We start from the raw sequence: 27,679 nt of genomic DNA, 5'->3' as shown, positions 1-27,679 counted from the left end.
CAAAGAAACTTAGATACTTGATACACACAGTGAAAAAGAGGAGAAGCATTTTGGCTCTGATTCAGATGTATATTCTTTCTAAAGATAACATTTATTATGTCACTCATAAAGTTCCATTTGGTTGTTCCTAAGATTATACACTTTAACTGTCTCTCTTTATCTTACCGTAGTTGAATAATAAAACTCCCTTACACCATTGTTGGAACTAATATCATCTTTCTTTTCAGGAAAACAGACCTATTTTATCCATTGTCATAAGAACTGATGTCAGAATGAATGTAGACTATAACACAGTGGGAGTATTATAAAGACAAATGATTTTGCAAGAAAGACATTTGTATTATAAAAGCAAATTTTTAATGTATTATAACTTGTATTATGAATGAGCCTTGAAAATAACCCATACATTTTATTAGCAATAAAATGATATACTGGATACCTATGGAAATGAATAATAAAAGTGTAAGTCAAGATATAGCTCAGACAGAAAGACAGCAAAGTACATGTACTGGATGGCCAGGAAATCTTGAATAAATGCATAGAACCCTCCATTTTCTGAGGTGCAGAGCTCCACAGAAATCGGCAAACGTGTGTGTGAACACAGGTATCTACCTGCATGGAGTAGCACAAGATTAAGACTAGTAAAGTACGGAAGACTATGGCTTTTAAATGAGTAACTGTATGGGGCAATGCCTAACGACGGTAAGTGTTGGTGGATCTAATTCTGACTCTGTCATTACATGCTGTTTTGGCACTGACCAAATCACATGCTCCTTGCCTCAGTTTCACCACATAGCAATTAGATTACTGATTTATTTAATCTTTATTAATCCTGAAGATTACTGTAAGTATGTGCTTTTGAGGATTAAAACTTAATCCTCAAAACATAGTTGCAAAGCAAATGCAGTTATAACAAAAATTAAAAACCAAACTTCATTAAAAAAAAAAGTAGCTAATTACACTTCATTCAGTTTTATTTCAAATTAACCCTTTGGAGCAATACAAGTGGGAAGTCAGTAAAAAAAAGACTTCAAAATTACAAAAAGGGGAAAGGATTTATGACAGAAAAAGGCCATAGATTGATGTGCAATTAGGCTTGCCTGTAATTGCCCCATCTTCAGAGAGCTGATAAGAATACAATGTCTAAATAAATAATAGAAAGACATGCCGGATAAAAATTAGGAGCTTTTAAACTAAATTATGAGGTATTCTCATTTAAGAAATGTCACTTAAGGATTTGTCACTACAGCTAGTATAATCATCTCTTTGTCAGGGCTGTAAAAGTTAAAGACTTAATTTTGCTTTACATTCTAATTACTATATCATAATCCCAATTTTCATTTCCAAGCAATTATTTCAGGTGGGATTGGGGGTGGGGGGTGGGGGAAATGTTGTTTAATAGGACAGAAGTAAAACAAATGCATCTTGCCCTGACTGCTGGCCTTGAACGTAAGCAATCACTTCAAACGTTTTGCTTGTAAAATACAAATCTAAATCACTTAACTTCCCCCCCCACCGCCCGCCCCATCGCTTGTATGACAGCGTTGAGGCCACGTGGGTGTAGCTTTCAGGCGAGTGCCTTGGGGCAGCCTCGAGTGAAGCACTCGGGATGCCCTCGGGATACAGCCCTTCCCAGCACTCCCAACGCTCCTAACGGTCACTTCTGACCACGAGGCTGATGTTTCCCGCCCAGCGCCGTCGCAGCGGCCGGCCGAGGCGGCCGTTGGCCAGGCGGTCGTTGGCGGTTGGCGAGGCGCTCGCCGGGCCCGGGCCCGGGCCCACACGAAGGAGCGCGGGCGCGGGGCGTTGAGGAAGCGGCGCCCTGCGAGCTGCCGCCCTCCCTGCCGCTCGCTGGGTGCTGCCGTGTGCTTTAGTCATGTTTCTGATTCAGCACCAACGGGGAAACAATGACTCGTCTTCACCCGTTCCCTCGGCAATGCTCGGGCTGTCGCCGCCTCTCACGCTGCCGGGCCTGCGAGGGGCTGAGGCACGGCCGCGAGCTGCGCGGAGCTCCGCGGCGCCTCCCCCGGTGGCGCCCGCCCCGCGGCTGCCCTCGCAGCGCGGCGGGGAGCCCAGCCCCCCTCGTGCCCCGCGGCTGACACAGCCCCGCCGCCCTCGGAAGGGGACACCACCACCCATTGGGGGAAAGGAGGGCGCGGGCTCGAACACCGCCCACTCTGCCACTCGATTGGCTAGTGTGACCGCGCTTCGTTTTTCTATTGGCTGCCGCCGCCGCCAGGCAGCAGCCGCTTGGGCGGTGCCAGCACGCTGCTCTCTGCCCTCGCCGCTGTCGGTCCTGGCGCGCGAGTAAGTCCGTGAGCGGGAGTGGCGGTGGCGGCGCCCGGATCTGTAACGGTGGCGCTGCTGGGCGGGCGGGGGTGAGTTTGAATAGCGGCCACTGGCGCGGAGGGAACTTTTTCCGCGCGGGGCTGGAGCAGCCCTCTTCGCCGCCGGGACGGTTGTGGCCGTTGGGCAACTAACAGCTGGCTGAAGAGAGCACCCTCCCGCGCCGTCCCTCTCTGGCGCCGGGTCCCGGGCGCCTCCTCCGCAGCGGGCTCCCCCGCAGGGCGCGGCGGGAACAGCCGTTACCCGGCGGGCGCGGGCCACGGCTGAGAGGGAGGGAGGAAGGAAGGGAGGGAAGAGACGGTCCGAGCGCCCCGGCGGCGGCTGAAGGGCGCTCGGGGCGGCGCTCCGCCGAGTTGCCTTGGCGGGGCCGAGGCGGGGGTAGGGTCGGTCCCTGGGCGCTGCCGGGGGCGCCGGATCCCAGCGGTCAGGGAGGGAAGCGGCGGCGGCGGCGGGCTGGGCGGCCCCGCGGGAGGCGGCGGCGGGGCTGCGCGCGCCCCCGGTCTCTGCCCCGAGCGCGCCCGGCGGAGGGCCCGGCGCGGAGCAGGCGCCGGTGGGGGAGCGGGGCCGCGGGCGGGCGCCCCGGGCAGCGGATTCCGCCTTTCCTTTCCTGCAAGTAGTCGCCGGGCCGGCGGAGGAGGCGCGTGTCGGTGCGCTTCAGGCATCCCGGCTGCGCCTCGCCGCTCGCGCGTGTCCTCACGTGTTGAGTCTCCTGCTCGGCTCCCGCACAAAGATCGGGGATGACGGAGGGAGGAAGCCGCGGTTTCGCGTGGCGGGGGGGGCTTGGTGCTAACAGCTCTGAAAATACTCGTGTCGCTTGACAAAACCTGGAAAAGACAGTTTGAAGTGCTGGCAGCCTGCGGCAGGCGAGACAAAGAAGCTGCTCCGGCTCGTCTCCCCAGAGCAGGAGGACACGGCGGTGCCTCAGAGCAGACTTTCTGCTCGCTCTACTAGCCCTGTGGGGCTGCTCATGGGAAGATTTAAGAAATAGTTAAGAACTGTGCTGTTTGCAGTGCCGTAAAATACACACGTTTTAACTGATCTCTCCTGTATGTTTTGTCTGCTGCATTGACTTCAGTGTACTGGAAGAGGTGTGTGAGAGGTGGCAGCAACAGTTCAAATTGCTGAGTTTGCGGTTGAGGTTCCTAAGTAGGAAGTGCCACAGACTGCAGGAGCTTGTGTCTGTGTAGGTTTCATTGTTCGTTTTCCAGCTGCATGCACGTTAAATTGAAGTAACGTGTCTTGTGCCTTTTGTTTTAAATGTAATGGTAAAAGAAGAGGGAACGCCCTGGGGACTTGTTTCATTCTCTGTAATCCTGAAAGCCATATTTGTTTCCCTTCCAACTGAATTTTAACTCTGTCCTGAAAAGCTCCTGAAAAGGGTTGCCTTCACAAGCAAAAGATTTTGAATACTCCAGGATAATACACACCTTGTTAGCGCTGATCTTCTGATATTTTTAATAAAAATTGCCAGTTTATTGAGAAGAATAGTAAATGGTTGCTATTAGATAGTTCTATTAGCTGCAGATTCAGATTTTTTTTAAAGGCAATTTGCAACAAATGACACTTTAGAAACAGTTTTATGTAGCAGAGTGTAGACAATATTGGTACTTGCTTATCTGCATTGCATTTAAAGGCTTTTCTGTTTTTTTTCCTCCTCCAAGAATGTTGCTAGACATTTCTTTCTAAAAAACTTGTTTTCAGAAGTTTGTACTTTTCACAGAATGCCTTCCTCCACAAACAAGTGCCTTGCTTTTATTTCCTTCTCCTCCTCTCCACCTCCCAGCAAGTTCTTTTATACTGTGAGAAGTAAGTAGTGTTGTAAAACTTATTCAAATTAACTTCCAGTCTATTTCACTTTCTGCAATAAAATATTTTGGGTAAGAATAATATACTTTAAAGTTGTGTCTTAGGTCCATCTTGCATTGTTCTTGGACTTATTTTCCTTCAGTATAAGGAGATAGCATGGAAATACCATCTTTGAGATGCAAAATTCAGCTTCTTCTCTTTTGTGATAATCTCTATGTGAGACACTGGCAGGATTTCTAATTGGGAGGGTGTGACAATTTTGAAGTTCAGTATTGCTTTGGATGAATTATTAGTTATGGTAGTTCACTTGCTTTTGGTGTTGAGCTGTTTTAAGATACAAGTTAAACTTACTCAAAGTTCTTCTGACAAGGAAAAAGGCAGAACGAAGGTGAACTTCTGTCATAGTTTCATGAATGGGAGGTTTTCTTTCACTCTAGAGAGTCCATGGTAGTCATGTTCACGGGCATAGCTGGATAGTTAAGTCACTTGTATTCTAATTTTGTAAGGACTCGTACTGTGAAGAAGCATATGCATAAGTTATTGCAAGGCCAGGCACTGTAAATTGTATGTACCATCTATATTATGGGGCTGGCTGTAAGCAGTGAGAAGAGACCCTGCATACTGATGCAAATAGTATGCCTCTATTGAACTTAAAGATAGCCACTGAGTTAAAGTCTAATTCTTAGTACATGTTAGTGTACTATTTTGAATACCAAAAGCAATGTATTGAACCTTCTTGACATGTTCATGTCAGGAAATGCATTTTCATTAAATATGGCCTTAAGGTAAACATTAGATTCTCTCCTGACCTATGACTTATTTTAACACATGCTACATTAAAATTGCCTTGTTCTTTCTGGAGATTTACCCTATTATTAGTTACAAGTTGTTGGCCAATGCCTGGTTGTTTTAACTATAAAATAAATACACATTTTAAATCCCAATTTGACACTGTTTAGTTTCAGGTTGTATGGAAGATGCACAGTTTGAGAAATCTGCATGAATTGCAAGAGAAAAGTCACAGTTACCAGACTTTCCTTTGGGAGTTAGGGCCTGTGGAGTGGACTTTATATTTGAGGCTTTCAAATGAAACTCGCATGAGGCTTCAAGGCTTAAGTTGATGAGAATATTAAAAGGCAGTAGCACTTGGACTCTTATAAAGATCACCTGGTCACTCTGCAAGCGTACAAAGCCTCTGTTGGGAACAGCTTAGACTTAAACCCATTAGCTGGATCACCAGGTTTCATTCCCAAGCCTTTGTTTGGGCAAATACCCTCTCTGTTTAACCTGGCTTACTTTCTGTCTAGCAAATGCAAGACTGGGTCCAAAGCTTATACTTAAGTCTGCTGCAGAATATGTGCAGGTAGTTTTGTTAGCACAAACAGTGCTTAAATATATTGCTGCACTTATGTATTACTTATATTATTACCAGTTATCTTTCAGAAGTAATATGCATGAAGTTGAAGCAGGAGATCCTATCATGCTATATAGAAAATGAGAAGCATGACGATATGACCTTCACTGTGTATGCTCTATGGTCTTTGAAGTTAGGAGAACTAATGTCCAGTTCTCTTAAGCGGAATGGTGGAGTACTAAATGCATATTTGCGAGTGGAGAATGTCTTTAAATGATTCATTAGGTATTGGAGTTAAAGCATTGTTTTATTAGCATCTGTTAATAGGAATTTAAATTGGATTACTTTCTGTTAAATACTTCTTGAGATAATCTTGGAAGGTGATAACAAAGTAGTGTCAGGATGAGGACTGAAATCTGTGTCAGATCACTGTAGCTGAAGACAAGAAGTACTAAAGTATGGAAGGTGGAAAATATTTCACATAGCAACTGCAAGTTGCTGCAAGGCAGTGTTCAAAGCTTCTAGGGTGCTCAAATTCGGTGGTCCTGTCAAGTGTTTTCTTAGTTCATGCGTTGACCAGGATCTTCCCTAGACTCTAAAGTGTTGTGATAAATGAACACACAGACATTTAAGATGAGGTACTTCCATGAGCTCTGAAGATCGTCTTTGTAAATAGCTGACATTTTAAATATCTGAAGTTACTTGGAAGCATTGGTAAAATTATAAAAAGCAAGCCTTCTATGAGGCTGAGAGGAAAAATGCTTGCTTCTGCATTTCTTCTTATTGTAAGTGATGCGAGTTCTATCAGTTAGTATTGGAACTTTGCTAGCATGCTGACTCTAATTCTTCTGAATTAGAAAACAAAATCTGAAAGATTGGATAGCTATAGTTTTCAATATACAACACATCACAAACGGTGCCAGATATGAAGTGTTTTCTTGTACTTCTCATGAAATTATTGTGAAGTCTTTGTCCTAATTAGGACCATGTTCAAGACTAGCAACATAAAAATAGTAGGTTGGCTTAGTCTGATAAGGTGGTTGTTATTTACAGCTATTTCTTTGGACTCATCCCCATGTGAACTTACGTGCACTGGTAGTCTGACATATTGCAACTGGAAAGATAGTGAATGAAGCAGCATATCTTGCAGCCCAAGTGAGTACTGAAATTGCCTGCATGTAGCCCGTTGTTGTAGTTGTGGTGCCAGAAATGGGAGAATATTTGTGCTGGTATTTCAGTGTGCTGTATTAATGGCTCTGTTTATAAGGCTTCAGTGTATCTTCTAAATGTCATACACATTTAGAGGGGAGTGGGTTTGATAAAGGCTTGTTATCAGGACTATTATTTATTAGAACTGGAATCAAAAAAGCATGTGGAATTCGAGCAGATAGTTAATAATCTTCACTCCTCAGTATGGAGAGTGCCATGAAAAATGAGGGCATGCATGAATACATCTCTTACTTTATTTTACATGACCAGCATTGCAGGAGAGTCAGTTGCATATCATCTGACTATTAGGAGAAAGACTGGAAATGGGTTATCTTTCCAAAACAGATGTTTGCTTGCATTCTTCCATCTCTAACCCCTGATGATAAGAGATGCTGTGTAGCAAACAAAGTGTAACAAAGAAATTTAGGTAAAGGCAATAATAGCTGAGTAGTAAAACACACCTATTGCTGATGTGCATGTGTTTGCTTTCCATACTGATTGGAATAAGAGCTCTCATTCTAAATTTAGTGAAGGAAACTTTGTGTATTTTGGGCACTTTTGATATCTATTAAAGACAGCTGCCTTAATTAAGAGGTAAGATACCCTTTGCGTTTTGTTACTGTTTTCTATTTGGAAGCTAACCTTTAATTAAAAATAGCACAGTATGCTCTGAAGCCACACTGGATACTAATTAACTCACTTCAGTGCTTAAAGCCATGCTGTCTCCTAAGGTTTCCCACTGTTTGCACTGGATAAATATTTATGTTTCAGCAAGGCATTAACTTCAACCTGATGAATTGTGCATACTATTTTAATATTTTTGTTAATACTAAACACCATGATTAGGTACTGTACTTTTATTGCAATTGTTGTTTTAAAATCTTCAGTCTATGCAAAACTTTAATAGATTCTAGTGGGAAGATTTTTGATCAGTGATAGAGAATTAAGCAAATCTAATACTCAATGATTAAGCTGTCCAACAGTGTTAGTATTTTACCCAAGTGAGGGATAGATAGCATAAGGACTTCATGAGTGTTTGGTTAATGGAAAAAAGCTGTATTGTAATCATTTTGGTTTGTCTTCAATTACTCAAATCTTGTTCTCATACCTAAAGACAACTGTTGTGTATTTTAATCCTGCTTAATATTAAAATATTTTCTATATTAAAGGAAATGATTGGGACACAGGAAAAAGTTTTGAGTTGACCTAACAAATATTAAGTGTGTTTAAAAGTTTTTAATGCCAGCCCCCCTCTTCAAAATTTAAGATAGTGTGAATATTTTCAGCCTATCTTGTAAGACATGCTTGTTATACTATATTAATATAACCTGTCTATGGAAGTAGACCATAGAGTTTTCAGGTACAAAAATTAATACTTTTTTTCCGTAGCAACACTCCTCCGTGCTTGTCGGCTGAAGGAAATTATGTAGCAGTTGTCCAAAGGTGAAGTAGGTCACAAAACCACACTGCAACTTTGTATGTTTTGTGTTGGGCTAAGAAGGGAAACTTGTTGGCAGTATAGGGAGGAGTCGCATTAGAAGGGAATTCTTTTGCTCTTGATACTTAGTACTAAATCAACATTTTAGTGTTCCTTCTAGCAACTTTAGACAGGATTTTGGTAGTGAGATTCTGAATATTCTCCTACAGCTTGTGGTTTAGTGGGCACATCTGGCTGAGCAAATCACTGGTCTGCTCAGCAGCATTTTGCGTCATTACTGTAATTGGCAGGTATTTTTATCATTGTGTTTTTTGTACTGTGATGAAATACTATACCTCAGGCGATCAAATTGTCACATTACTCTATGAAACATAAAGAAGAAGGCATCTATTTTGCAAAATACTTAATGATGTTGCTTCTAATATATGGGTTCCGTTGTTTCATCTATAATTGGTTGAAGATGGTCAAGACATCTTAAAGACTTGAACTCAAGTTCTATTGTCTCTTCAGCAACAGAACTTAGACTTTTTCTGCTTAATATAGCAGAACCGCTCTTCCAGTGCTTGCTAATCTAAACTACTCAGCAAATCTCTAACATGACACTCTCTCTGCTACTTTTAATTTCTTTGCTGCATTGACTTTTAGCATATATATTTTTTAAATTATCCTTTGTTTTATGCCAAAATATTAAGAGCATCTGAAGCATGTGCATTTACACTGGTTACCTAAAGTTCTTGCTTGAGTGTAATAGTTACCTGTGCTGTGATATTATCCCAAACTGTTCATATTGGCAAGCTGTAACAGGAGATAAGTTTTATACCCTGAAACTTAGTTTAACCAGAAGAGATCTGTAAACCATGTAGTCTTATACATACATAATGCATACATTCATTCCTTAAGGGAATCATGGAAATCTTTGATTTATTTCCCTTTAGTGGACTTAGATACTTTGTCTTGTTCTAGCAAAGGAATGGATGATAGTTCATGAAGCCGCAGTGATCCAGTGAAAGAGTGGAAAGGACTAAGTCATTTAACTGAATGATTCATAAATGCTTTTCAAGGTGGTAAAACACAAGTTGTGTATAAATTCAATTGCAGCATGGCATTAGGATATACTTGACCTCAGAGGAAGAAGGAACCCTTAAAAGAAGGTGCCAGCTTGTACAGAAGCTGGAGGAACTGACTAAAAAGTGCGAATAGGACATTAATTGAATGATGAAACTATCAGGAACCAAATGATGCCACATTTACTCTTTAAGCAGTTCCTTAAACATGCCCACTGATTTTAAATGATAGATGTATGATCCTGTTGTGTTGTGCACTTCTGCCTCTCCTGACTCCCCCTCACCTCCTCCTCGGAACAGAAGGTCACACTGTTGGAGAAGGGTGCATTTGCTGAGATTTTATATAGTATGAGTTACTCTCATATGATAATATTTCTGTGTTTTGCTTGTTTTTGTTTTTCTCTTGGTTCATTGCAGCTCCTCCTAACTGTGGATATGATAATTTTTAGGAATGTGACCTTTTGCTTCTTAGGGCTGTAAAGCTGTATTGATGTCATTCAACTCTGGTTCATTTGAGTCCACGGTGTCACAAATACATGTGTAGTCAATGACAGTTTCCATGTTTTGTTGTAATCACGTCTGCAGCTCAACTGATTTTTTCAGTTGCCATTTGTAAGCGGAACACACTAAATCAAGTTCCAAGGTCATATACTTCAGATTATTATATAAACAAATATTGAATATTTTGTTAAGCTATGGAAATACTTATCAGGCTCGAAATCACCAAGTCTGTGCTCCAACCCAGGGCTCTGAATGTTTAACTGAATATTGAAGTACTGATCACTTACACTCAGACTTACTTACCTAGCATTTCTATATAATGCTTTTACAAAATCAGATCTGTGTTGAGCACAAAAAATCTTGAGATTTAATGAGGATACAAATAAAAAAAAAAAAAGGACAAGCAAATTGAATGCATGCTTTCATATTTTTAGTCTTAAACCGTTTGCTGCTGTCTAAACAATATAAATTCATTAGAAACTTTCACTTAAGTTTCTGTTGTTACAACTTTGGAACCATAGCAAATTACTTGGTGATGCAATTTACCCTGGAAGTCTGTACTTGAATTTGTTCAAATAAGAGTCCCTCTAGAAGAATTCCTAACCTATATAACCTCAGCTTTGTTAGATTTATATTTCTTGCTCTATATTGTAATTAAAAAAAAAAAAAGAAATATAGGATAGTAAATTATCTGAGACTTCAAGTTGATCGTACATTGTCTGCACTAGAACATTGAAATTATATCTGCCAATAGAGCGTTTCATGTGTTAGATGTGTCATTTTCTGAATGAAACTGAAGTGTGGGTAGTGCTGTTAATTTTTAAAAATTTCAGTTAGTCATGTTTTTCTATGTTTATAATGTATGTAAACTGCACAGGGTTCTCTGTAGATGCTCTGAAATGCTTTTCAAACTAAAGTGTCCAGTCTTGTGAGTAAAATAGCCTTGTGGAAGAGAGATGATGAGGAAGGGAAGGGATGAGGAAGAAGATCAGAAAACTACCATGGGGCGATAAAGGGTACTTTTCCTGAAGCTGGTTAATATAGCGTTACTGGTGTGTGTGTGTTGATGGATCATTTAAATTCTGTAACTTAACAGGGAGCAATCACCAACCACTCAAAGCAAAACTGATGTACCCCTGTCCTGAAAAAATGCAGCTCTGTGTAGTGCTTTAGGGAGGAAGGGTTTTTTTCCTGTCAAAAGAAACTACTAAAATAGATGTCTGTGGATCCTTGCAAATCTCTCTGTTATAACATCTGTGATATATTCATAATAGCAGTGGTCGCACTCTTCTCCCAGGATCTTTGGGGAAATGGTAGAATGGAAGACTATATTTGGCATACAATACCTTAACTGAGGAAGCTAATCCTGTTGAGTTGGTGGACCTGGGTGATGGGAAATATCATAGCACTCATTTAGAATAAATGCTCATTTAAAATAAATGCTCAGGGAGGGGAAAATAAAATCAAGCCCTTCCATTGCAGTCATCTTTGATCATGTCTAATGATGCGGTTGCACTGTGTTGTAGGCCTACTCTAAGTAAACACACCTTAATGGTCATTCTTACAGTATACAAAATTATTCTTTAAAGCTTGTTTCTGGGACATCCAAATCACTGAGCTATCCCAGGACTTGCACTGAAAGTATAGTTTCATGCTTGTTTCAAATGCTATATTTTAGACTAAGCTATGAATAGAAATGCTTTGAGAGGACAGTTCATATTTGTGGGTACATTAAAACTCACAAAAACTCTCAAAGTAGGAGTCCAGGTTATAGACTGAACTCTTAATTGGGCACGTACAACTATCTGGCAAAGAAGAGTACGATTTCAAAACTGTGTGACAAAATTCTCTTTAAATGGTCTTAATGTTAATAATATTGCTTTAAAGCATTTTGAGAATTTATAACTTAACTAATTTTCAGCCAAATAAAAATGAGTCACTTCCGAAGCACCTGTAACTCTTGTAACCTAATACTCAGTCTGTGGAACTCCCCATGTTTTGTGGAGGCAGAAGCAAGATTTTGTTGAGATGAAGTCCCAAGAGCTGATACAAATTTCATGGTTTCTGGGCCTCCTGGGGCTTGTGTAGCATCTTGAAGTCACCCTCTGACTTGAGTAGGCATCTCTGCCTCTCCAAGTATGGAGCAGATACCTAGAATGGGAGTAGGAAATAGGCAGAATTTCCTGAAATGTTATTCTAAATCAGTGGAGTTGGGAAGTTTTGGCCCAGTGTTGCATTCTTAAGGTTGCTGCTAAAAAATGCTTGGAAGGTGAAGAGCCTGCTCAAACTCCTGTCCCTACGTTGTGAGCTGAGTCTTTTTCCTTCTGGTACAAGTCACTCGTGAACTATTTGCCAGATGAAGACTGTTCCACTTGCTCTAGTCAAAACTGCATGTTGTAAAAGAAGAAGGCATAGGTCTTGTGCCTTTAGTAGCTGATGCTCAGAGGTGAAGTACAGTCTCTTCTCAATTCTCTGCATGCTTTTCTTAGGTGCTGTTCTTAAGCCGTGGTGCAGCATCTACTTATGCATGCTTTATACTGTCAGTCTTGCCAACTGCTGACTTATTTGACACCTTTCTTTTTGATATGTGGCTGAAACTTTTGGCAAAAAAACTCTTAACTTGAAGACTTGCAATTTCCTTGTTTTTAAAGTTAGCTTGCAGAAAATGGACTTCACAAACACTAGATTAAATGAATTTCCCTGATAACTGCTAGTAAAGCTATTCTGTCATAGCACTGAAGTTTGAGGAGGCAAGGCAAAGACTAGACTTCATGGCCTTGCTACAAAAATATTATTTTTTTTCTCTTGATAAGACAGCTGATTCAAGGCAACACTGTTTAAAAAAAAAAAAAAAAAAAGCTGCAACTAATTATTCTTCCTCCATAATTTATTCTACTTCCTTATTTTAAATTTAGATCATCTTCTGGGTTTTAGTAAAACTTCTCAACTTCATAATGATATAGCATACTTTGGGCTTAGCGGAACTAGAGAGTATGAGAACAGTAAGTATAGTTTGCTTTGGAAGCTTATACAGAATTACTTGAAAGTGGATAACCTCTGCAGCACCATGTTCTCTTATAAAAGTGTTAAGAGCACTGTGTCATATGCTGTGGTATTGGCTGCTCTCAGACACTCTTGACACAAGTTATAGGAGTGCTGATATATACAAAACAGTTTTTACTAAAGCTTTTTAGTTCTTTCTTATCACAGTACAAAGAAAATGCCTTTATCTTAATAGTATGTAACTTTGCTGCTAAAGCAAAAACTGAAAAACCTGTGTGTATGAGGCCACTTGAGTAGTATTAGCACACTGTTTGCTTTCACACATTTCTCTGTTTCATTTCGGCTATGTTTGGTTAAGCTTGTGGATGTAGTCCCTTTAATGTTGCTGTAATTTAAATCCTATTTCCTCATGATGCATGTAGTTACAGCTTTTTACTTTCATTTTCTTTGCTTATGTTAAACTCTTAGCTAAATTAGTCTTGTATAACTAAAAACATATTTTAAGACAAGATTTTTCAATCAGGCATCTTTTTGTTTATCTGAGAGTAGCTGGTTTAAATTTTTAAGGAATGACAGATATAATAAGATGTAAATGAGTGTTTGCATGGGCTAAAACAAAAGAGGAAGCAAATATTTCAGCTGCTGAGAACAGGTGTTTTAAAATTAGTAGCTCTTATTTTAGTTTCCTATAATAAATGTAACTATTGATATATTACAGACAATAGAAAAAATAACATTCGCTTGATCTACTGCAAGTGAAATACCTTGAAACAGGCTGGGGCTTCTGAAAGCTGGAGAACGGGATGTAACCAGGCTAAGTTGCCTTACAGGTAGTCAGTTTTAATTGACCTTGCAGTTACCCAGTGTGGCAGTCCTGTGCTTCTGTGCACAAGGAAGCAAAGAAGACATGGTAAAGTAGGACTGAAAAAGTAGAAGTTTTCTGAGCTGTCTCCTTACTCCAGTTTGGCACTGTACTAAGCCTTAGCTGCTTTTGTACAGCTTTAACAATACAAATCTATTACTTGTATAAATGCAAGTGAATGTACCAATGTGAAATATCATTTCTGTACCTCGCTGAGTTGTTCAGTTGGCATGATTCCTTTGGTTGTCTTTGAAGAGTTATCTGCTGGCTGGTAAAGGGTAAGTACAAGGTCAGTTGTGTACAAAGGTGGTTTATAATTATTGCTTGCTAATCTGAAGTTAAGCAAATGTAGCTGCCAGGAGTCAAAGAACAGGATTAAAATATTCTGAAGTGTATGCTTATATGGCTCCCACCCTCTGCTTCAGATCTCAGAAAGCTTTCACCAGGAATGTTTTGGATCATGTGTGCCCAAACGACTGTTTAGCAGAACTGTAAATAGAGTTGTGACCTCAACTGTTGCTTTTTTTTTTTTTTTTTTTTTCCTACTGACAGAGCTGGAAGATGTAGAAGGCTGAGTTATAGCTGGATATGCCAAGTATTTGTGCATGTAGGTTTCTGGGCTGCAAAGCATTAGTATTCTGTAGTGCTAAGAAATAACTGCATTTAAGGTTTTTTGGTTTTGTTTTTAGTGTGTGTATATGGTCTAGCTAATGTACAGGTTTTCTTTAGTATAACTGTTTTCTTTGTTTGCTTGTTAGACAAGCTGTTGACAAAACTGAAATTGAGGAGTATTGTCTTTGTTAGCCCTGTGATCTTAAAAACTTATTTTGGATATCATTTAGGAGGAGTTTTTCCATTTGATGGGTGGGTATCTATCACTTTGTCATATCCCAAGTATAAATCTTTCAAGAAGCATAAATGCACAAGGTCGAGAAATCTTTTTTAAGTGTATGTCACGGAAAAGGCTGTTGACCTCTGACTTTTCAAGGCTAGTGTTCCATGTTCTCATCTAAACTGCAAGCTGCAAATCAGCTGGTTTCTTCTAGCTCTGATGGACTGGAAGAAAAAAACAAAGCAAAACAGAAAAACACCCTTGGCAACACGAGATTCAAATTGACTGCAATTTCGGTTCCTAAGACTCGGTAACTTTTACAAACCAGTGGAAACAAACATGTTCAAACCTGATTTCTTGGTAGAGGTTCACTACCCTAGATGTGAAGAAGACTTCAGTAAAACTGACCATTGTGGATCAGACCAAAGTTTCTTAAGCTTCTCTGTCTAATTGTGGCTGTTGATAGATGCCTAGGGAGAAAAACAGGATGTATAGTGATATAGGAAGTTGGGAGAGTATTCTGGGGGAGCAACTTCTGGCTTGGACTTCCTGAACTAGAGGAACTGCTTTTACACTTAACAGTTGTGGATGAATGCTATTTTCTTGAATGTGTCCGGGCTTCTTTATTAGGTGCATTCATGTTAACTTCTTGTGGGACATCAGACCCTGACATGGGACTCAACACACATTACATTTTTGGTAACTTCTTCTGTTTGTTTTGAGCCTATTACCTATAGCTTCATCTAATGTGTGTTAGTTCTTCTGTTGGGAGACATTGAGCAGCTGTATCTTGTCATTTTAAGAATTTGTTTGAGCCTGAGTCAGTGATGCTTAGTGCACCTATAGCTGTCTTGTTGACACTGCCTGCTTTTACACTTAAGGTAGCAATTAGAAAAGAATATTTGATACTGAGTCCTTGAGCACTGCTTGCATCATATATTTGAATAGAGCATGTGACTGTCAGACTTTGATCAATGGGTTTTTGGTTTCTTTCTTTGTGCAAGCTTGAAGAATGTCAGGAAATCAGACCTGGCTTTTGTTGTTCCTAAAACCTGTCAGAGTGGTTTCTGGAGTCCAGAGCAGCATCAGTTTCTTTTCTCAAGAGACTGAATAATTTGCTATCCGTTACGGACCTACAAGTTGATCTGCAGTCAGTATCTGCTTGAACAGTACAGGTTGAACCCTATTTGAAAATATATAATAAATGGACAAATTACTGTCATTAAAATATAATAACATTGTTGTCAGGAAACATATTAACCTATCAATATTAACATCAGGAAAATATGTTCTCTTCTTTGGTAGTTCAGTCAAGAATACATTTGTCCGAGTGCTGTTCCACTTTCTGAGGCCTATCAGGGCCTTTGCCTCCAAAAGCAGCTGGGAGGGGAAGGGGTTCAGCAACATGAATTAGCATAGACTGTAGTCCTTAAGTGGACATGATGCTTAATGCAGAGCTGGTACAATTGTACTGAAAGTTTTTTTTACCACTTCAAAGGGTAGGAGAAGTTGAGTACTAGTTAACCGTTCCCTACTTTTTTAATGAGCTATTGCAGAATACGAGATCAAGTCACATGTACTAGGGATTTGGTCTCTTATGGGCCTGGAGCATCGTAACAGAATGCTCACGAGTTCACCTTACAAGCAAAGTAAACTTTTATTTCTGGGATGAGTTGACAAATTTGACTGGTGGTTCATAAAAATCATAATGTTCTGCCCCAAACTTCCCTTGGATTTATTTTACCAAAGACAAAGGAAAAAATGTCTTTTTTTGGGGGGGGGGCAAATAGGACAAACTTTCAAGCAGATGCTTTTCAGATTAGATAAGGTCAGAATGTATGCTTTTCCTCCTTTTTGGTGGTTCCCAGAGGACAGGACTTGAGCTGTTCTTGGCTCCTAGGGTGGTGTTTTTTTTCTCCTCCATCTTTCTGACTTCCACTAACTAATGCTTAATACTGTGAAGCAGTTTCACAGAACTCTAAGTTAGTTCTTCATCCAAGTCCAGCCTCCTGGTACTTGATCCAGATTTCATCTGCACGCATGTTCTGTGGATAAATTTTGCAAAGGTTAGGTAGCTTTACTAGAGAACAGGTAAGACGCCTATAGTGAGAATTTATTTTTAAAGAACAACCTGTGTGTGGTGTTGGGTGTGGTTTCATTCTAGGCTACAGTTTGATACTATTACATAAAAAAAAAAGAAAAAGAAAACCTCAAGTGACTGGTATGGAAAGCTGAAGTCATTTAAGTAGATGGATCCATTAGTAAGTTTGCCATTCACCTTGGCTTCACCTTCATAAGCTTGATGCATTACAGATATTTTCTCTATACTGAACACAACAAGTTCAGTAAGTTACTGGTGTATTTGTGCTGCAATGGAGGGAAGAAAAAAAAGTTATAGAGACTTGGTAGAAATCTCTTCTAAACAAGACTCACTTTTCAGATACGCTTGCTTGATATGTTATTCCAGATGTACCACTCATCTTGAAATGAGGCAAGAATTGATATCTCCTATGTTAGAGTTTTATTATAGTATTAGAATAGAACAAGATCGATTTACAGCTCTCCAAGGCTGCTTATTACTTTGGGAACAGATCCAGAGAACAGTCTTACCTCAAGCTGTATCAAAATGGATTGTAGACTTTGAGTGGAAGATAATAATAAGTTAGATTTATTCTTGTTAATGTTAGAGCTCAAAGTTGCATCCACAGTGTGTTCTAGTTCCAATATTAGAGATTAGTAAGGGCTGTATGGCTTGTATGTTTACATTAAATAAGTGATCCATTAGGGAAGCTGTTTTGTTACTTACTGTTTAATGTAAATCCTCTTTCTTGCTGCTAATCCAAGTGAGATTCTTGTGAAAATACTCCAAAGTGCTTTTAACGCATGAGGCTAAAACACATGAATGGATTTGGCATGTGTTAGCTGGGCTGCAGTAGCTACGCATGCTTTCATCATAGGGTAAATGGGAAGTAATGTGATATAACCTGTAATGAAAGAGGGTTGCCTAAAGCTGCTTTACCTCATATATGATATAAGCTAAGAATGTATACAGATGTCTTTAAAAAAAGTTAGACGGATGTGTGATAATCTGTTACTGAAACTCATCACAGATAATTTTGTGGTATCATTTGGATCTTTGAGACTTGCTCCTCTTTGCCCTAAGGGAAGACTGTTACAGCATCAAAATGCCTCTGCCTCTTAAACTCTTGGAATGAGGAGTGTGGGGATGTTCACAGCTGCAGATGAATTTCAGTCAGTGCTGTTTGATTTGTGGGGAGTATATGGACAAAAGCAATTTGTTTTTCACTTAATTCTCAAGCTCCATTCATCTGAACTCCCCACAGGAGACCAACAGGAAGAGGCCAGGGAAAAAGCCAGTTTATTCAAAGGGAGTTATTTGCTGATGTAGCTTGAAACCAGACTCTCTTTTTGGGAAGATGCTGTGTAGTGCTTGCTGTATTGTTTGAATTTTAGTTACGGTTTTGGTAGTCATGTATTTACAAAGTACACTCTCAATATAATTTTCAAGTATGGTCACTTTTAGTAGTGTGTATCCACTTTATTCACTTCTTACTGCTTTGTTCTATAGTGACTGGGGCACTTAATGCTTATTCTGGCCTATATCTTGCAGTTGAATTCACTCAAGTGGAAGTGTAATCCAGGCATGCATTTCTTCTAATCCTGTTGGAATTTGTTCCATAAAATGCTAACAGATGCTATAATTTAGGCCCTATATTGACCTGCTTAATTTTCAAAAATCAATTTAAGTTAATTTTTTGTATGTACGTGAACTTTGTAGAGACTTCAGAAAAACTACATGGAAACTTGTTAATCCTGCCTTTAGAACAGTCCGCTTGCTAGAATGGTCTATACATTGTTGTAGTTTAGCTTGGTTTATTATTTAACTAGCACAAAATGCAGCAGTTCTCAACAAAACAGTAGATTGTTAGCCCATTTTAATAGACCACACATACCCGATATGTTTAGAATTTTGTGTGTGTGTGTGTGTGTGTGTGTGTGTGTCCCAGGGAGAGAACAGTCTAGCAGAGAATCTTACTCTCTCTCTTCAAGGAAAAGAATTATAAAATTAGATTTCTCATTTGTGACACTAGTATATGCGTATTGCTGTGAATGTATTTGTGCTTGAAGTTAAACAGTGCCTTGAAAAGGGTATATGCATTTTTATGTGTGAAGGGCATAAAAATAAGGGCAGTCTGTGTCTTCTGTATATCTCAGCTATCTTAACTCTTGATGGAATGTTTCAGCTGCTTTAAAAATCAAAGACCTGATCAGCAAAACTTATTCCTGTTTATTTTGGTTCGTCTTTTTATAGCTTTTCACGTCCAATGTTCATGCTTTTGCCTGGCATGCCAGAAAGAGACTTGCTTTAAAATATATAATTAAAGCTTCAAGCGTTGTTCTTTGTGCAGTAGATAATGCCAGCCAAGGATGCTTTTATTACTTCTGCTGATCAAATGAATCCTGTGTTCTCTGGAAGTCTTTAATCTGAAAATAATACTTAATGGGTCAGTAGAACTAAGTGAAAATTAATTTATCAGTTTGGTAAATATGATGCCAGTTATGGATCCACGTATCCACGTATCCAGGACTCCTCTGGACATCTTAATCATGGGTTTCTTGCTTTGAATGCTCAATATTAACGGGCATCTGTGCTTGTAATGGGGCTTAGTAGGGAATGGTTACTATTGTCAACCGTGCTGAAGCATGGGGCAATGCAAAAGCATTGTAGCAGGGCAAGGGTCCTACTTCACAGGAATGGAAATAGAACTAGTAGATCTTGTGATACTGTAGGAACTGATGGGGTTGTTGCTTCAGTAACTGCAGCAGGACTGGCTTTTGTGGTTGTTAGCACTTAGTGTTATGCTTGAAAGCCTCACTTCATCTCAGGGTTTGACACAAAGCCTATGCCATTTAGAGGCCACTTATCCATATCTTCAGTTATACCTTTAGAGATAATCAGAGCTGCTTAGAAAGAGGTACCATTTAGCTAGATGGGTTTCCTTCTTGAGAATCCTAGTTGTTCTTTAGCCATACCAAATCACAGAGCAGGTGAGTTTAGAAGGCACCTCTGGAGGTGGTCTAGTCCAAATGTCCTGCTCAGAGCAGGGTCAACTAGAGCGGGTTGCTCAGAACTGTGTCTTGGCGGGTTCTGAGCATCTCCAAGGCTGGAGCCTCTACAACCTTTCCAGGCAACCTGTTCCAGTGCTCAGTCATCCTTACACTGAAAGAGTTTCTTCCTTATGTTTAAACGTAATTTCCTGTATTTCAGTTTGTGCCCATTGCCTCTTGACACCACTGAGAAGAGTCTGGGTTCATCTCCTTTACACCCTCCCATCAGCTACTTGTACACATTGATAAGATCCCCTCTAAGCCTTGTCTTTTCCAGGCTAAGCAATCCTGCTTTCTCAGTCTCTCCTCATATGACTCCCTTGATCATGTTCAAGGTGATTTGCTGGACTCACTCCAGTGAGTCCATGACTCTCTTGTACTGGGAAGCGCAGACCTGGACACAGCCCTCCAGCTGTGGCCTCACCAGGGCTGAGCAGAGGGGAAGGATCACTTCCCTCAACCTGTTGGAGACCAGGAGGCTGTTGCCACCTTTTCCACAAGGGCACATTGCTGGCCTGTGTCCAACTTGTTGTTCAGCAGGATCCCCCAGGGAGGGTCCTCTCTGCAAAGCTGCTCTCCAGCTGGTTGCCTCCCAATGTGTGCTGGTGCATGGGGTTATTCTTCCCCAGGGGCAGGACTTTGCATTGCCCTCTGAACTCTGCGAGGTTCCTCCCTGCCTGTTTCTCCAGCCTGTTGAGGTCCCTCTGAATGGCACCAGTATTACCCCAAGTATTGCCCCCTGGGGTACACCACTAGTGACCAGCCTCCAGCTGGACTCTGTGCTGCTGATCACAACCCTCTGAGTGTGGCAGTTCACCCAGTTTTCAACCCACCATGCTGCCTGCTTATTTGCCCCTATTTCATCAGTGTGTTGTTGTTGAGAATGTTATGGGAGACAGTCTAAAGCTAAACTAAGGCTAAAGCATGTCCACTGCTTTCTCCTCACCCAGCAAGCCAGACATCACATCATAGTAGGCTATTGGGTTGGTCAGGCATGACTTCCTGTCTGTAAATCCCTGCTTGCTGCTCGCAGTTCCCTTCTTGTCCTTCATATGTTTGGAAATGGTTTGCAGGTGCTCCCTCACCTTCCCAGGGTAGAAGTAAGCCTGCCTGGCTCGTAGTTCCCTGGATCCTCCTTCTCGAAGATAGGAGTGACATTTGCTTTCTTCCAGTCCTCAGGAAGGTCCCCCAATCTCCATGACCTTGTAATAGAGAGTGGCCTTGCAATGACATGGGGCAGCTCCTTCAGCACTCGTGGGTGTGTCCCATAACATCCCATCCTCTTGTGTATGTGGAGTCTGTGTAAATGTTCCCTAACCTGATCCTCTTCCACCAAGGGTAAGTCTTCCTTGCTCCAGGCTTCCCCTCTGGTCCCGGGGCCTGGGATTCCTGAAGGCCAGTCTTACCAGGTGAAGACAGCATTGAGGACCTCGGCCTTTCCTGTGTCCTTTGTCACCTAGGCCCCTGCCCCATTCAGCAGTGGGCCCGCGTCTTCCCTGGCCTCCCTTTTGCTGCTGATATACCTGCAGAGGCCTTCCTGGTGCAGTTCACGCTCCTTGTCAGATCTGATGCCCAAGTGGGCATTGTTTTTCCTAACCCCATCCCTGCACGCTTGGACAGTGTCCCTACCCTCCTCACAGGTCTCCTGTCCCTGCTTCTACCTCTTGTTTGCTTCCTTATTGTATCTGAGTTTAGTCAGGAGCTCCCTGTTCATCCAGGCAGGCTCTGTGCCACCTTTGCTTGATTTCCTGCTTGTCAGGATGGATCACTTTTGAGCTTGGAGGAGGTGATGCTTGAAAATCAGCCAGCTCTCCTGGACCCTCTTCTCTCCGGGGCAGTCTCCCATGGATTTCTTCCAAGGAGATCCCTGAGCAGGCCAAAGCCTGCCCTCCTGAAGTCTAGGATTTTGATCCCCTTTTTGCCTTGTTCCCTCTTCGCAGGATCCTCTACCATCTCTTGATCAGTGGAGCCGTGATGGTGCCTGACAGTCACATCCTCAGCCAGTTCTTCCTTGTTTGCAGGTGTGAGGTCCAGCAGAGTGCCTGCCCTCATAAGTTTCTTCATCAGCTGTGTTAGGAGGTTGTCCTAAATGTACTTCAGAAACCTCCTGGTGGATTGCTTGTGCCCTTTCAGGAGATACCAGGGAGATTAATGTCCCCCATAAGGACCAAGGCCTGCCAACGTGATGCTTCTGCAGTTGTCTGAAAAAAGCTCCATCTGCTTCATCTTGATGAGGCAGTCTGTAGCAGTCACCCACAACAACATCACCCGTGCTAGTCTGCCCACTAATCCTGACCAACTCTCAGTTGGTTCGTCATCTGTCCCTTGGCAGAGCTCCATGCTCTCCCACTGCTCTCTCACATAAAAGGCATCTGACTGTCCTCCCCATCCCTGTCTGTCCTTCCTAAAGATCCAGCCATGGCAGCACTCCAGTTGTGTGAATTATTCCACCACATTTCTGATCACAGTGAGATCAGAGCCCTGCAGCTGCACACAGGCCTGTGAATTCCTCCTGTTTGTTCCCCGTGCTGGGTACGTACAGGCACTTTAGAGAGGCACCCTGGCATGCTGATTGCACAGGAAAGGTAGGAGAGCTTTTCCCACAATGCTGTTCTATAGGCACTTCCTTATTTATATGTTTACATTTAAAGTGGGCCCCTTTCAGCCCTGCTTTGCTGTTTGAGGTCTGTCTTGTCCATGTCACTGTGTACCCTCTGCTTGCCAACCCAGTCCACCCCTTCCTCACTTGACTGTGGGATGTTCCTTGAATCCTTTTGGTTGAACTGCCCCAACCTTCTACCTGCTGAGGAGAAACCTTTTTATAGAACTGCTACTTCATTGTATCTTACAGGTGTTTATAGCTACTACTGTTGTTTTTTTCCAGAAATTAAATGCGGTACTATTTGGCTTTTAATTGCTTAGTCTGTCTTTGTTCCCCTTTTTCATAGTCAGAAATCACTTTCCTCCTAGGCTTAGTGCAGACTTGTAAATCTTTCAGGAGTTGCAAGAGAAGATTGCCCTAGTCAGTTCCTCAAGGACTTCAGGTTTTACTTGGCTGAGATCATGTGAAAAAGTTAGTAGTGTAAATTCTTTCCCAGTAATACTGAGAGTTCTTACTCTTGCTCATAGTACCCATATCAGTTTTCTAATTGCAATAAGCTTTTTTCTTGTGTTTTCGGTTAAAATAACAAACCACGGAACCCCCAAAACAGAAGCAAATCTTTGGTATGTTATTTTCCAAAGAAGTTTTCAATCTGAAGGAGGGAATAAAGAGTGGTTTGCTGATTGCTCTCAAAATTATTTCCTTCATATTTTTTGTGTGTGTTCTTAGTTGTTTCATCTTGTGTGCTTGCCTTTCTAACTTATGTCCATATAGGTCATAGCTATTTTGTACTTCTAAATAACTTAAGATGGTTCTAGCTTTCTGTATGCTGCTTTATTGAATTTCAGATCATTTGAAGAGCTCATAACTTGAACTCATGATTAAGCTATCATTTGGGTTTTTTTCTTTTCTCTCCCTTTTCATTGGAATAATCTGTGCTTGTTCTCTCATGACTGTTTCTTGAGGAAACTGTCAGGCTCCCTGAACTACGCTTTTCATATAATCACTGGCCATGAAATCTTGCTTAAAACCTTAGGAGAGTTTGAAGCCTGCTTTATTTTCTCTTAAAGTCTTACTATTCTTATTCCGCTGTTTTTTTTTCCTTTTTTGAATAATCATTAATCTGCTATGTAATGTAAGCTGCTTTCCACTTCAGAAGAAAGAACTGGTAGAAAGTGCTAGTGAGCAGGGAAGTCTATTGCTGCTTACTTGTATTACTGTGTACTAACATGTTTCAAGAAGTTGCAGGACAGCCTGTCCTGTTTTATTCCTTTTCCAGTGCATATCTGAATAGTTATTTCCTCACCATCAAATGCCTCGAAAGATTTCAGTAGCTTTCTCCTTAAGTAAAGCCTCACTTCGCTGATTCCCCCCCCCCCCCTTGCTTTGGAGGGCTGACAGCGAGCTCTCACCATAGTCATGTCTGGTTCTTTTCCCTTTATTTACACTTCTTAAAATTCTCTGGATATATTCCATTGCAGTCTGGACCTCAAAGCAAAAGCTTGTATTTGTGATGTATACAAGGCAATTCTTCCCTTCCCCTCTTGTTGCTTGTCATTCCTGAACAAACTCCATACTTGGGTATCACTATTTCATAACTAATTTTAAACTAGCAAAACAAAACTTGGTGGGGTATCTAACGTGATTGAACACTTCAAGTGTGTCCGTCCCTTCCCAGCTGAGTATTTAATTTCATCCTTGTTTGTTTGAAATCCCTCATCACAATTTGGGTAAATCAATGTGTGGTGTTGATTAGTTTACATATCCCTGGAGCCTTCCCCATGGCCTGCCCTTTTTGACCTTTAATGGCTTTGTATCTTGATGATATGCTGTTCTTTGTTTCAAAATAAGCTGTTCCAAAGAACAGTTATTTTTAAAAGTGTTTTTAAAAATACTAAGGGGAATATTAAAGGAGATCAGAAATGGGTTTCAAAAGCCACTTGAAATCTGTGGTGTTCAAGTTTAGTACTGATGATCTTGCTTTTTCTGAGGTTTTGTGGACTGTTAGGCCAGTGTATCCATCTTGGGCTCCATGCTGAGGCAGCAGGTTAGTTGTCTTGCATGTACCATGATTGGGGAGGAATGAAAGGCATTCCTTCAGTCTTTTATTTCAGTGTCCCTTTCCAAGTCAGGAGGAGCAGGAACCTAAACCATGATTTCTCTTTGAATTAATACAATTTTCTCATGAGTCCTGCTGAAAAATAAATTGAGAATGAGAAGGTAATATTTTCCATTTCTAAAATGCCATTTCTGCAGATCTTTGACTTATTGAGCTTCCTACGTAATACATATTTGGAATTTAGCTGCTATATGTGAAAATTCCTATGCTCAATGCTTCCAGCAGCTTGCCTAAGTGAGGTAGAATAAAAGTTCAAAGTAATGTCAACATGTGAAATGTTAAGAAGTGAAGGCAAGATAAGATTCCTTAAATGTTCACAGTAACCTGATCTTGTTCAGCTCTGTTTAATGCAGTAATTCCATAGTTTTTACAAATTGTTTTTGTTTATTCTTTCAGGCTAAAGGTTTTGGAACAGATGTTGGAAGATGTTAGCTGTGGATACAGGGGTTGTGGAGGAGTGGTTATCAGAGTTCAAGGTAATATCAGATATTCAGTAGCAGTATTTGAGTTGCTGCTGGAAAAGGATGCAAGAGTGCTTGATTGCTGTAGAAAATGAAGACAAATGTTAACCTTGGGTTTTGTTGAGATGACATTAAATATACAAATCTGTGCTTGAAAGGATTCTTTTTTCTTGTCCCCTTGGGGATTACATACTGTAACAGAACAGTGAAAATGTATGTTGTGGATGAATGGGGGGACTCTTCAATGGGCTATGGTAAAATAATTTTTGTCACAGAAACCTTTTGCTTTATTTCAACTTTTTGCTGAGAATGAAGAACTATAGGCTATCAAGTTGTACCCAAAATACTGGTCTGTCAGATACTTGTGTGCCATTTACCTTTTACAGAATATACAAGTTATTCATTCTCATTCTTTCCAGAGTGCCTTCTTTAAATTTTATCATTCAAAATTAACTCTGTGTGATAGTTACCATTCACCTTAGTCAATGAAATACTGTGACTTCTCTTATATCCTATTCTGACTTTGATCACTCTTTTTTTTGCATTCAAAACACCATTTACAGGCAGATGCTAATTTAATTCCCTTGCAGCTTGCATTTGCCAGCTGTTGCATTGTTGTGTTAGACCAGGCCTGGCTCTAAGGAGGGCAAAAACAATATAAGACAAGACTTCAAAAATAAAGCAGACTACAGGTACCATTTGTCTTCTCTGTCTGCCTTTACTGCAAGAAAAACATCTGGATACACCAAACAGTAGCTAGATATTTTTCAGTATTGATTATTTTCTGAGTTCTTTCTTTAGCAGTACTGAAGACAACTTTGAAGTAAGGAACTGTCATTTTACCATGCCCTGATGAGTAACTTGGTCAGGCTGCTGTCTGGCAACTACAATGGCAGATGGATAAGCTAGCTGCAAGGAACCAGAATTTCTGTAGTCTGTTACTTCAGAGCAACCTTCCCAGCATGATATCAGTATGTAAATGCTGCTACTTAGCTTGGAAAATGTTGCAAATTAGAAATAGTAAATTTGTGTCATTATTCTAATGTGGTGTACTTCAGTATTTTCTATCTGAAACTTGGTACAAGTTTCTGAGTACAATTACTAAATAGGCCCTGCCTTCAATAGGGGATGAGTCATACAGCCCTGTTCTACTGAGTTGTACTCTAAGCCTTGCTCTTAGGACTCTGGCTGACAGCTGAAAAAGTGGATTTATGTAACACCTAGATTTAATAGTTTTAAAAAAATTGACAAATAGAAATTAAAGCTTAACCTTGTAACTCTAGCCTACTAAACCATAACTTTTGGTCATGGTCAAACTGTGGTCTTGAAACTCCTAGATTAGAAGATTCATATACTGTCTGTGTATCAGGAAGAACACTTTGCATTTTTCTCTACAATTATACAGCATACTCAATGTACTTTATTATGGATCCATGTGGATTCTAGTCCAATCTTATTTCTCTATACTAGAATTTGTCTTGAATTATTAGAAAATTCCTCAATTGTCTCAAGCTACTGTTGAAGTGTCTTATGAGTCCTCAGCATTCTGTCCAGTAACGATCTTGCTGATGAATAATTACAAATTCATATAATGGGTTGAAAGTTGGGCACCTTTTAAAAAAACAAAACAAACAAAAAAAAACCAAAACCCAAATCCCATTTGTGAAAATTCTGGTAGTATGATGGATTTTTTTTTTTTATTATTTTTTATATTTCAAACCTTGCACACTGGTGTTTTGTTCCATTCTTTACTTCTCCTAATGTTGGTTGTGTTTTGGAAGAGGGATGGCATATAGGGGTTTTGGTTAGAGTAAAGACTGGGACGTGACTGTAACTTTTACTCCTGGTCTGTTCAGATACACTGGGAAATCACTCTCTATTTTTCTATCTGTATAATGGAGTATGATCTTCTTTGAAGGCCTGCAGATAAAAAGTATTACAAGAGCTAGGAATAATAAGTTTAAATGTACAGCTTCTTTAACCTTTTAGGTACAGGCAGAAAGAACCCAATTTAGTGCTAGAGAAGAGCTGTTTATGTCAGCCTGAAATTGTGGCCAATGTATCCTGTAATAATGCTCACTGGCTCTGTACAGTCAGACTTGAGAAAACTCCTTAGCAGTTTGCAAATCAGTACTCAATTTTTACAATAGGTGCATGTGTGCCCCCTGAAATTAGCAAAAATGGAGTGGGAAGTTTTTTCTGGTTTTGCCAATATATTATTTTTATGTATGTTCAGCAGGATTGCACATCTGAAACTGTTGCTCTTCATCTATTTCCCATCCAATTTAATTACCTTCTGTATGGAACTGCCTGCAGAATGATGATAAAATGTAACATGTCTTCTGGCAATTTTGTTGTCTTGAAAACATGGTGATTTCTATACTGAGTATTTCTTTGTGAAACAAGTTTACTTTTATAATAAACTCTGATAATAGAAACTTGTGATGGGAAATTATTGTTGAAATAGCTGTTATATTTTAATGCTAAAATTGCTTTTCTAATAGTTATAATAAATATTTTTATTCCAGACGCTGCCAGAAGCATCCATATCCAGTTATGCTACAAACTTGAAGGACAAGAGTGCTCTGGTTTCATCTCTTTACAAAGTAATTCAGGAACCACAAAGTGAGGTGAATATATCAGATGTCTCTGATATAAGACATGTCTGATGTAATGGCAGCAGAATAAAAAAGACTTTGTATGCTACTTAATCGTGTTCCAACTAGTTGTTTCAGAACTACTACTACAAAATGCTTTTCCCTCTAATTTTATTGGGATGCGTTCTTAGCAACGACAGTATGACGGAAACTCTTTATCAGTTTTGTTACATACAGATCATAGCTAAGCTTGTGGATCACACTTAAAAGCTTCAGGACTCGCGTACAGAATTGAGGAGTACGTTAAAGAATTAAGAAGATGTTTGAGACTGAATTCTTTCTGTAATTCAGCATC

General features: G+C 40.4%; 1 protein-coding gene across 11 annotated transcripts in view; it reads left to right on the top strand.

The window, feature by feature from the left end:
* The window catches only part of FAM126A (family with sequence similarity 126 member A), a 57,600-nt gene that overhangs the window by 3,892 nt on the left and 26,029 nt on the right, over positions 1 to 27,679 (top strand). For 5 of the 11 annotated variants that reach the window (XM_026082827.1, XM_026082826.1, XM_026082821.1 and 2 more), the window contains exons 1-2: positions 25,607 to 25,698; positions 27,256 to 27,357. In XM_026082827.1, the coding sequence (XP_025938612.1) occupies positions 25,624 to 25,698; positions 27,256 to 27,357 (177 nt within the window). In that variant the 5' untranslated portion in view covers positions 25,607 to 25,623. Of the gene's footprint in view, positions 1 to 2,260; positions 2,379 to 6,561; positions 6,662 to 24,662; positions 24,743 to 25,606; positions 25,699 to 27,255; positions 27,358 to 27,679 lie in introns of those variants that run through there. The other 6 variants (XM_026082828.1, XM_026082822.1, XM_026082830.1 and 3 more) reach the window with 4 other exon arrangements.

The sequence above is a fragment of the Apteryx rowi genome, unplaced genomic scaffold, assembly GCF_003343035.1.
Source record: "Apteryx rowi isolate R43461 unplaced genomic scaffold, aptRow1 scaffold_595, whole genome shotgun sequence".
Taxonomy (NCBI): domain Eukaryota; kingdom Metazoa; phylum Chordata; class Aves; order Apterygiformes; family Apterygidae; genus Apteryx; species Apteryx rowi.
The sequence above is the reverse complement of the archived record's forward strand: the minus strand, read 5'-3'. Positions and strand labels throughout refer to the sequence as shown.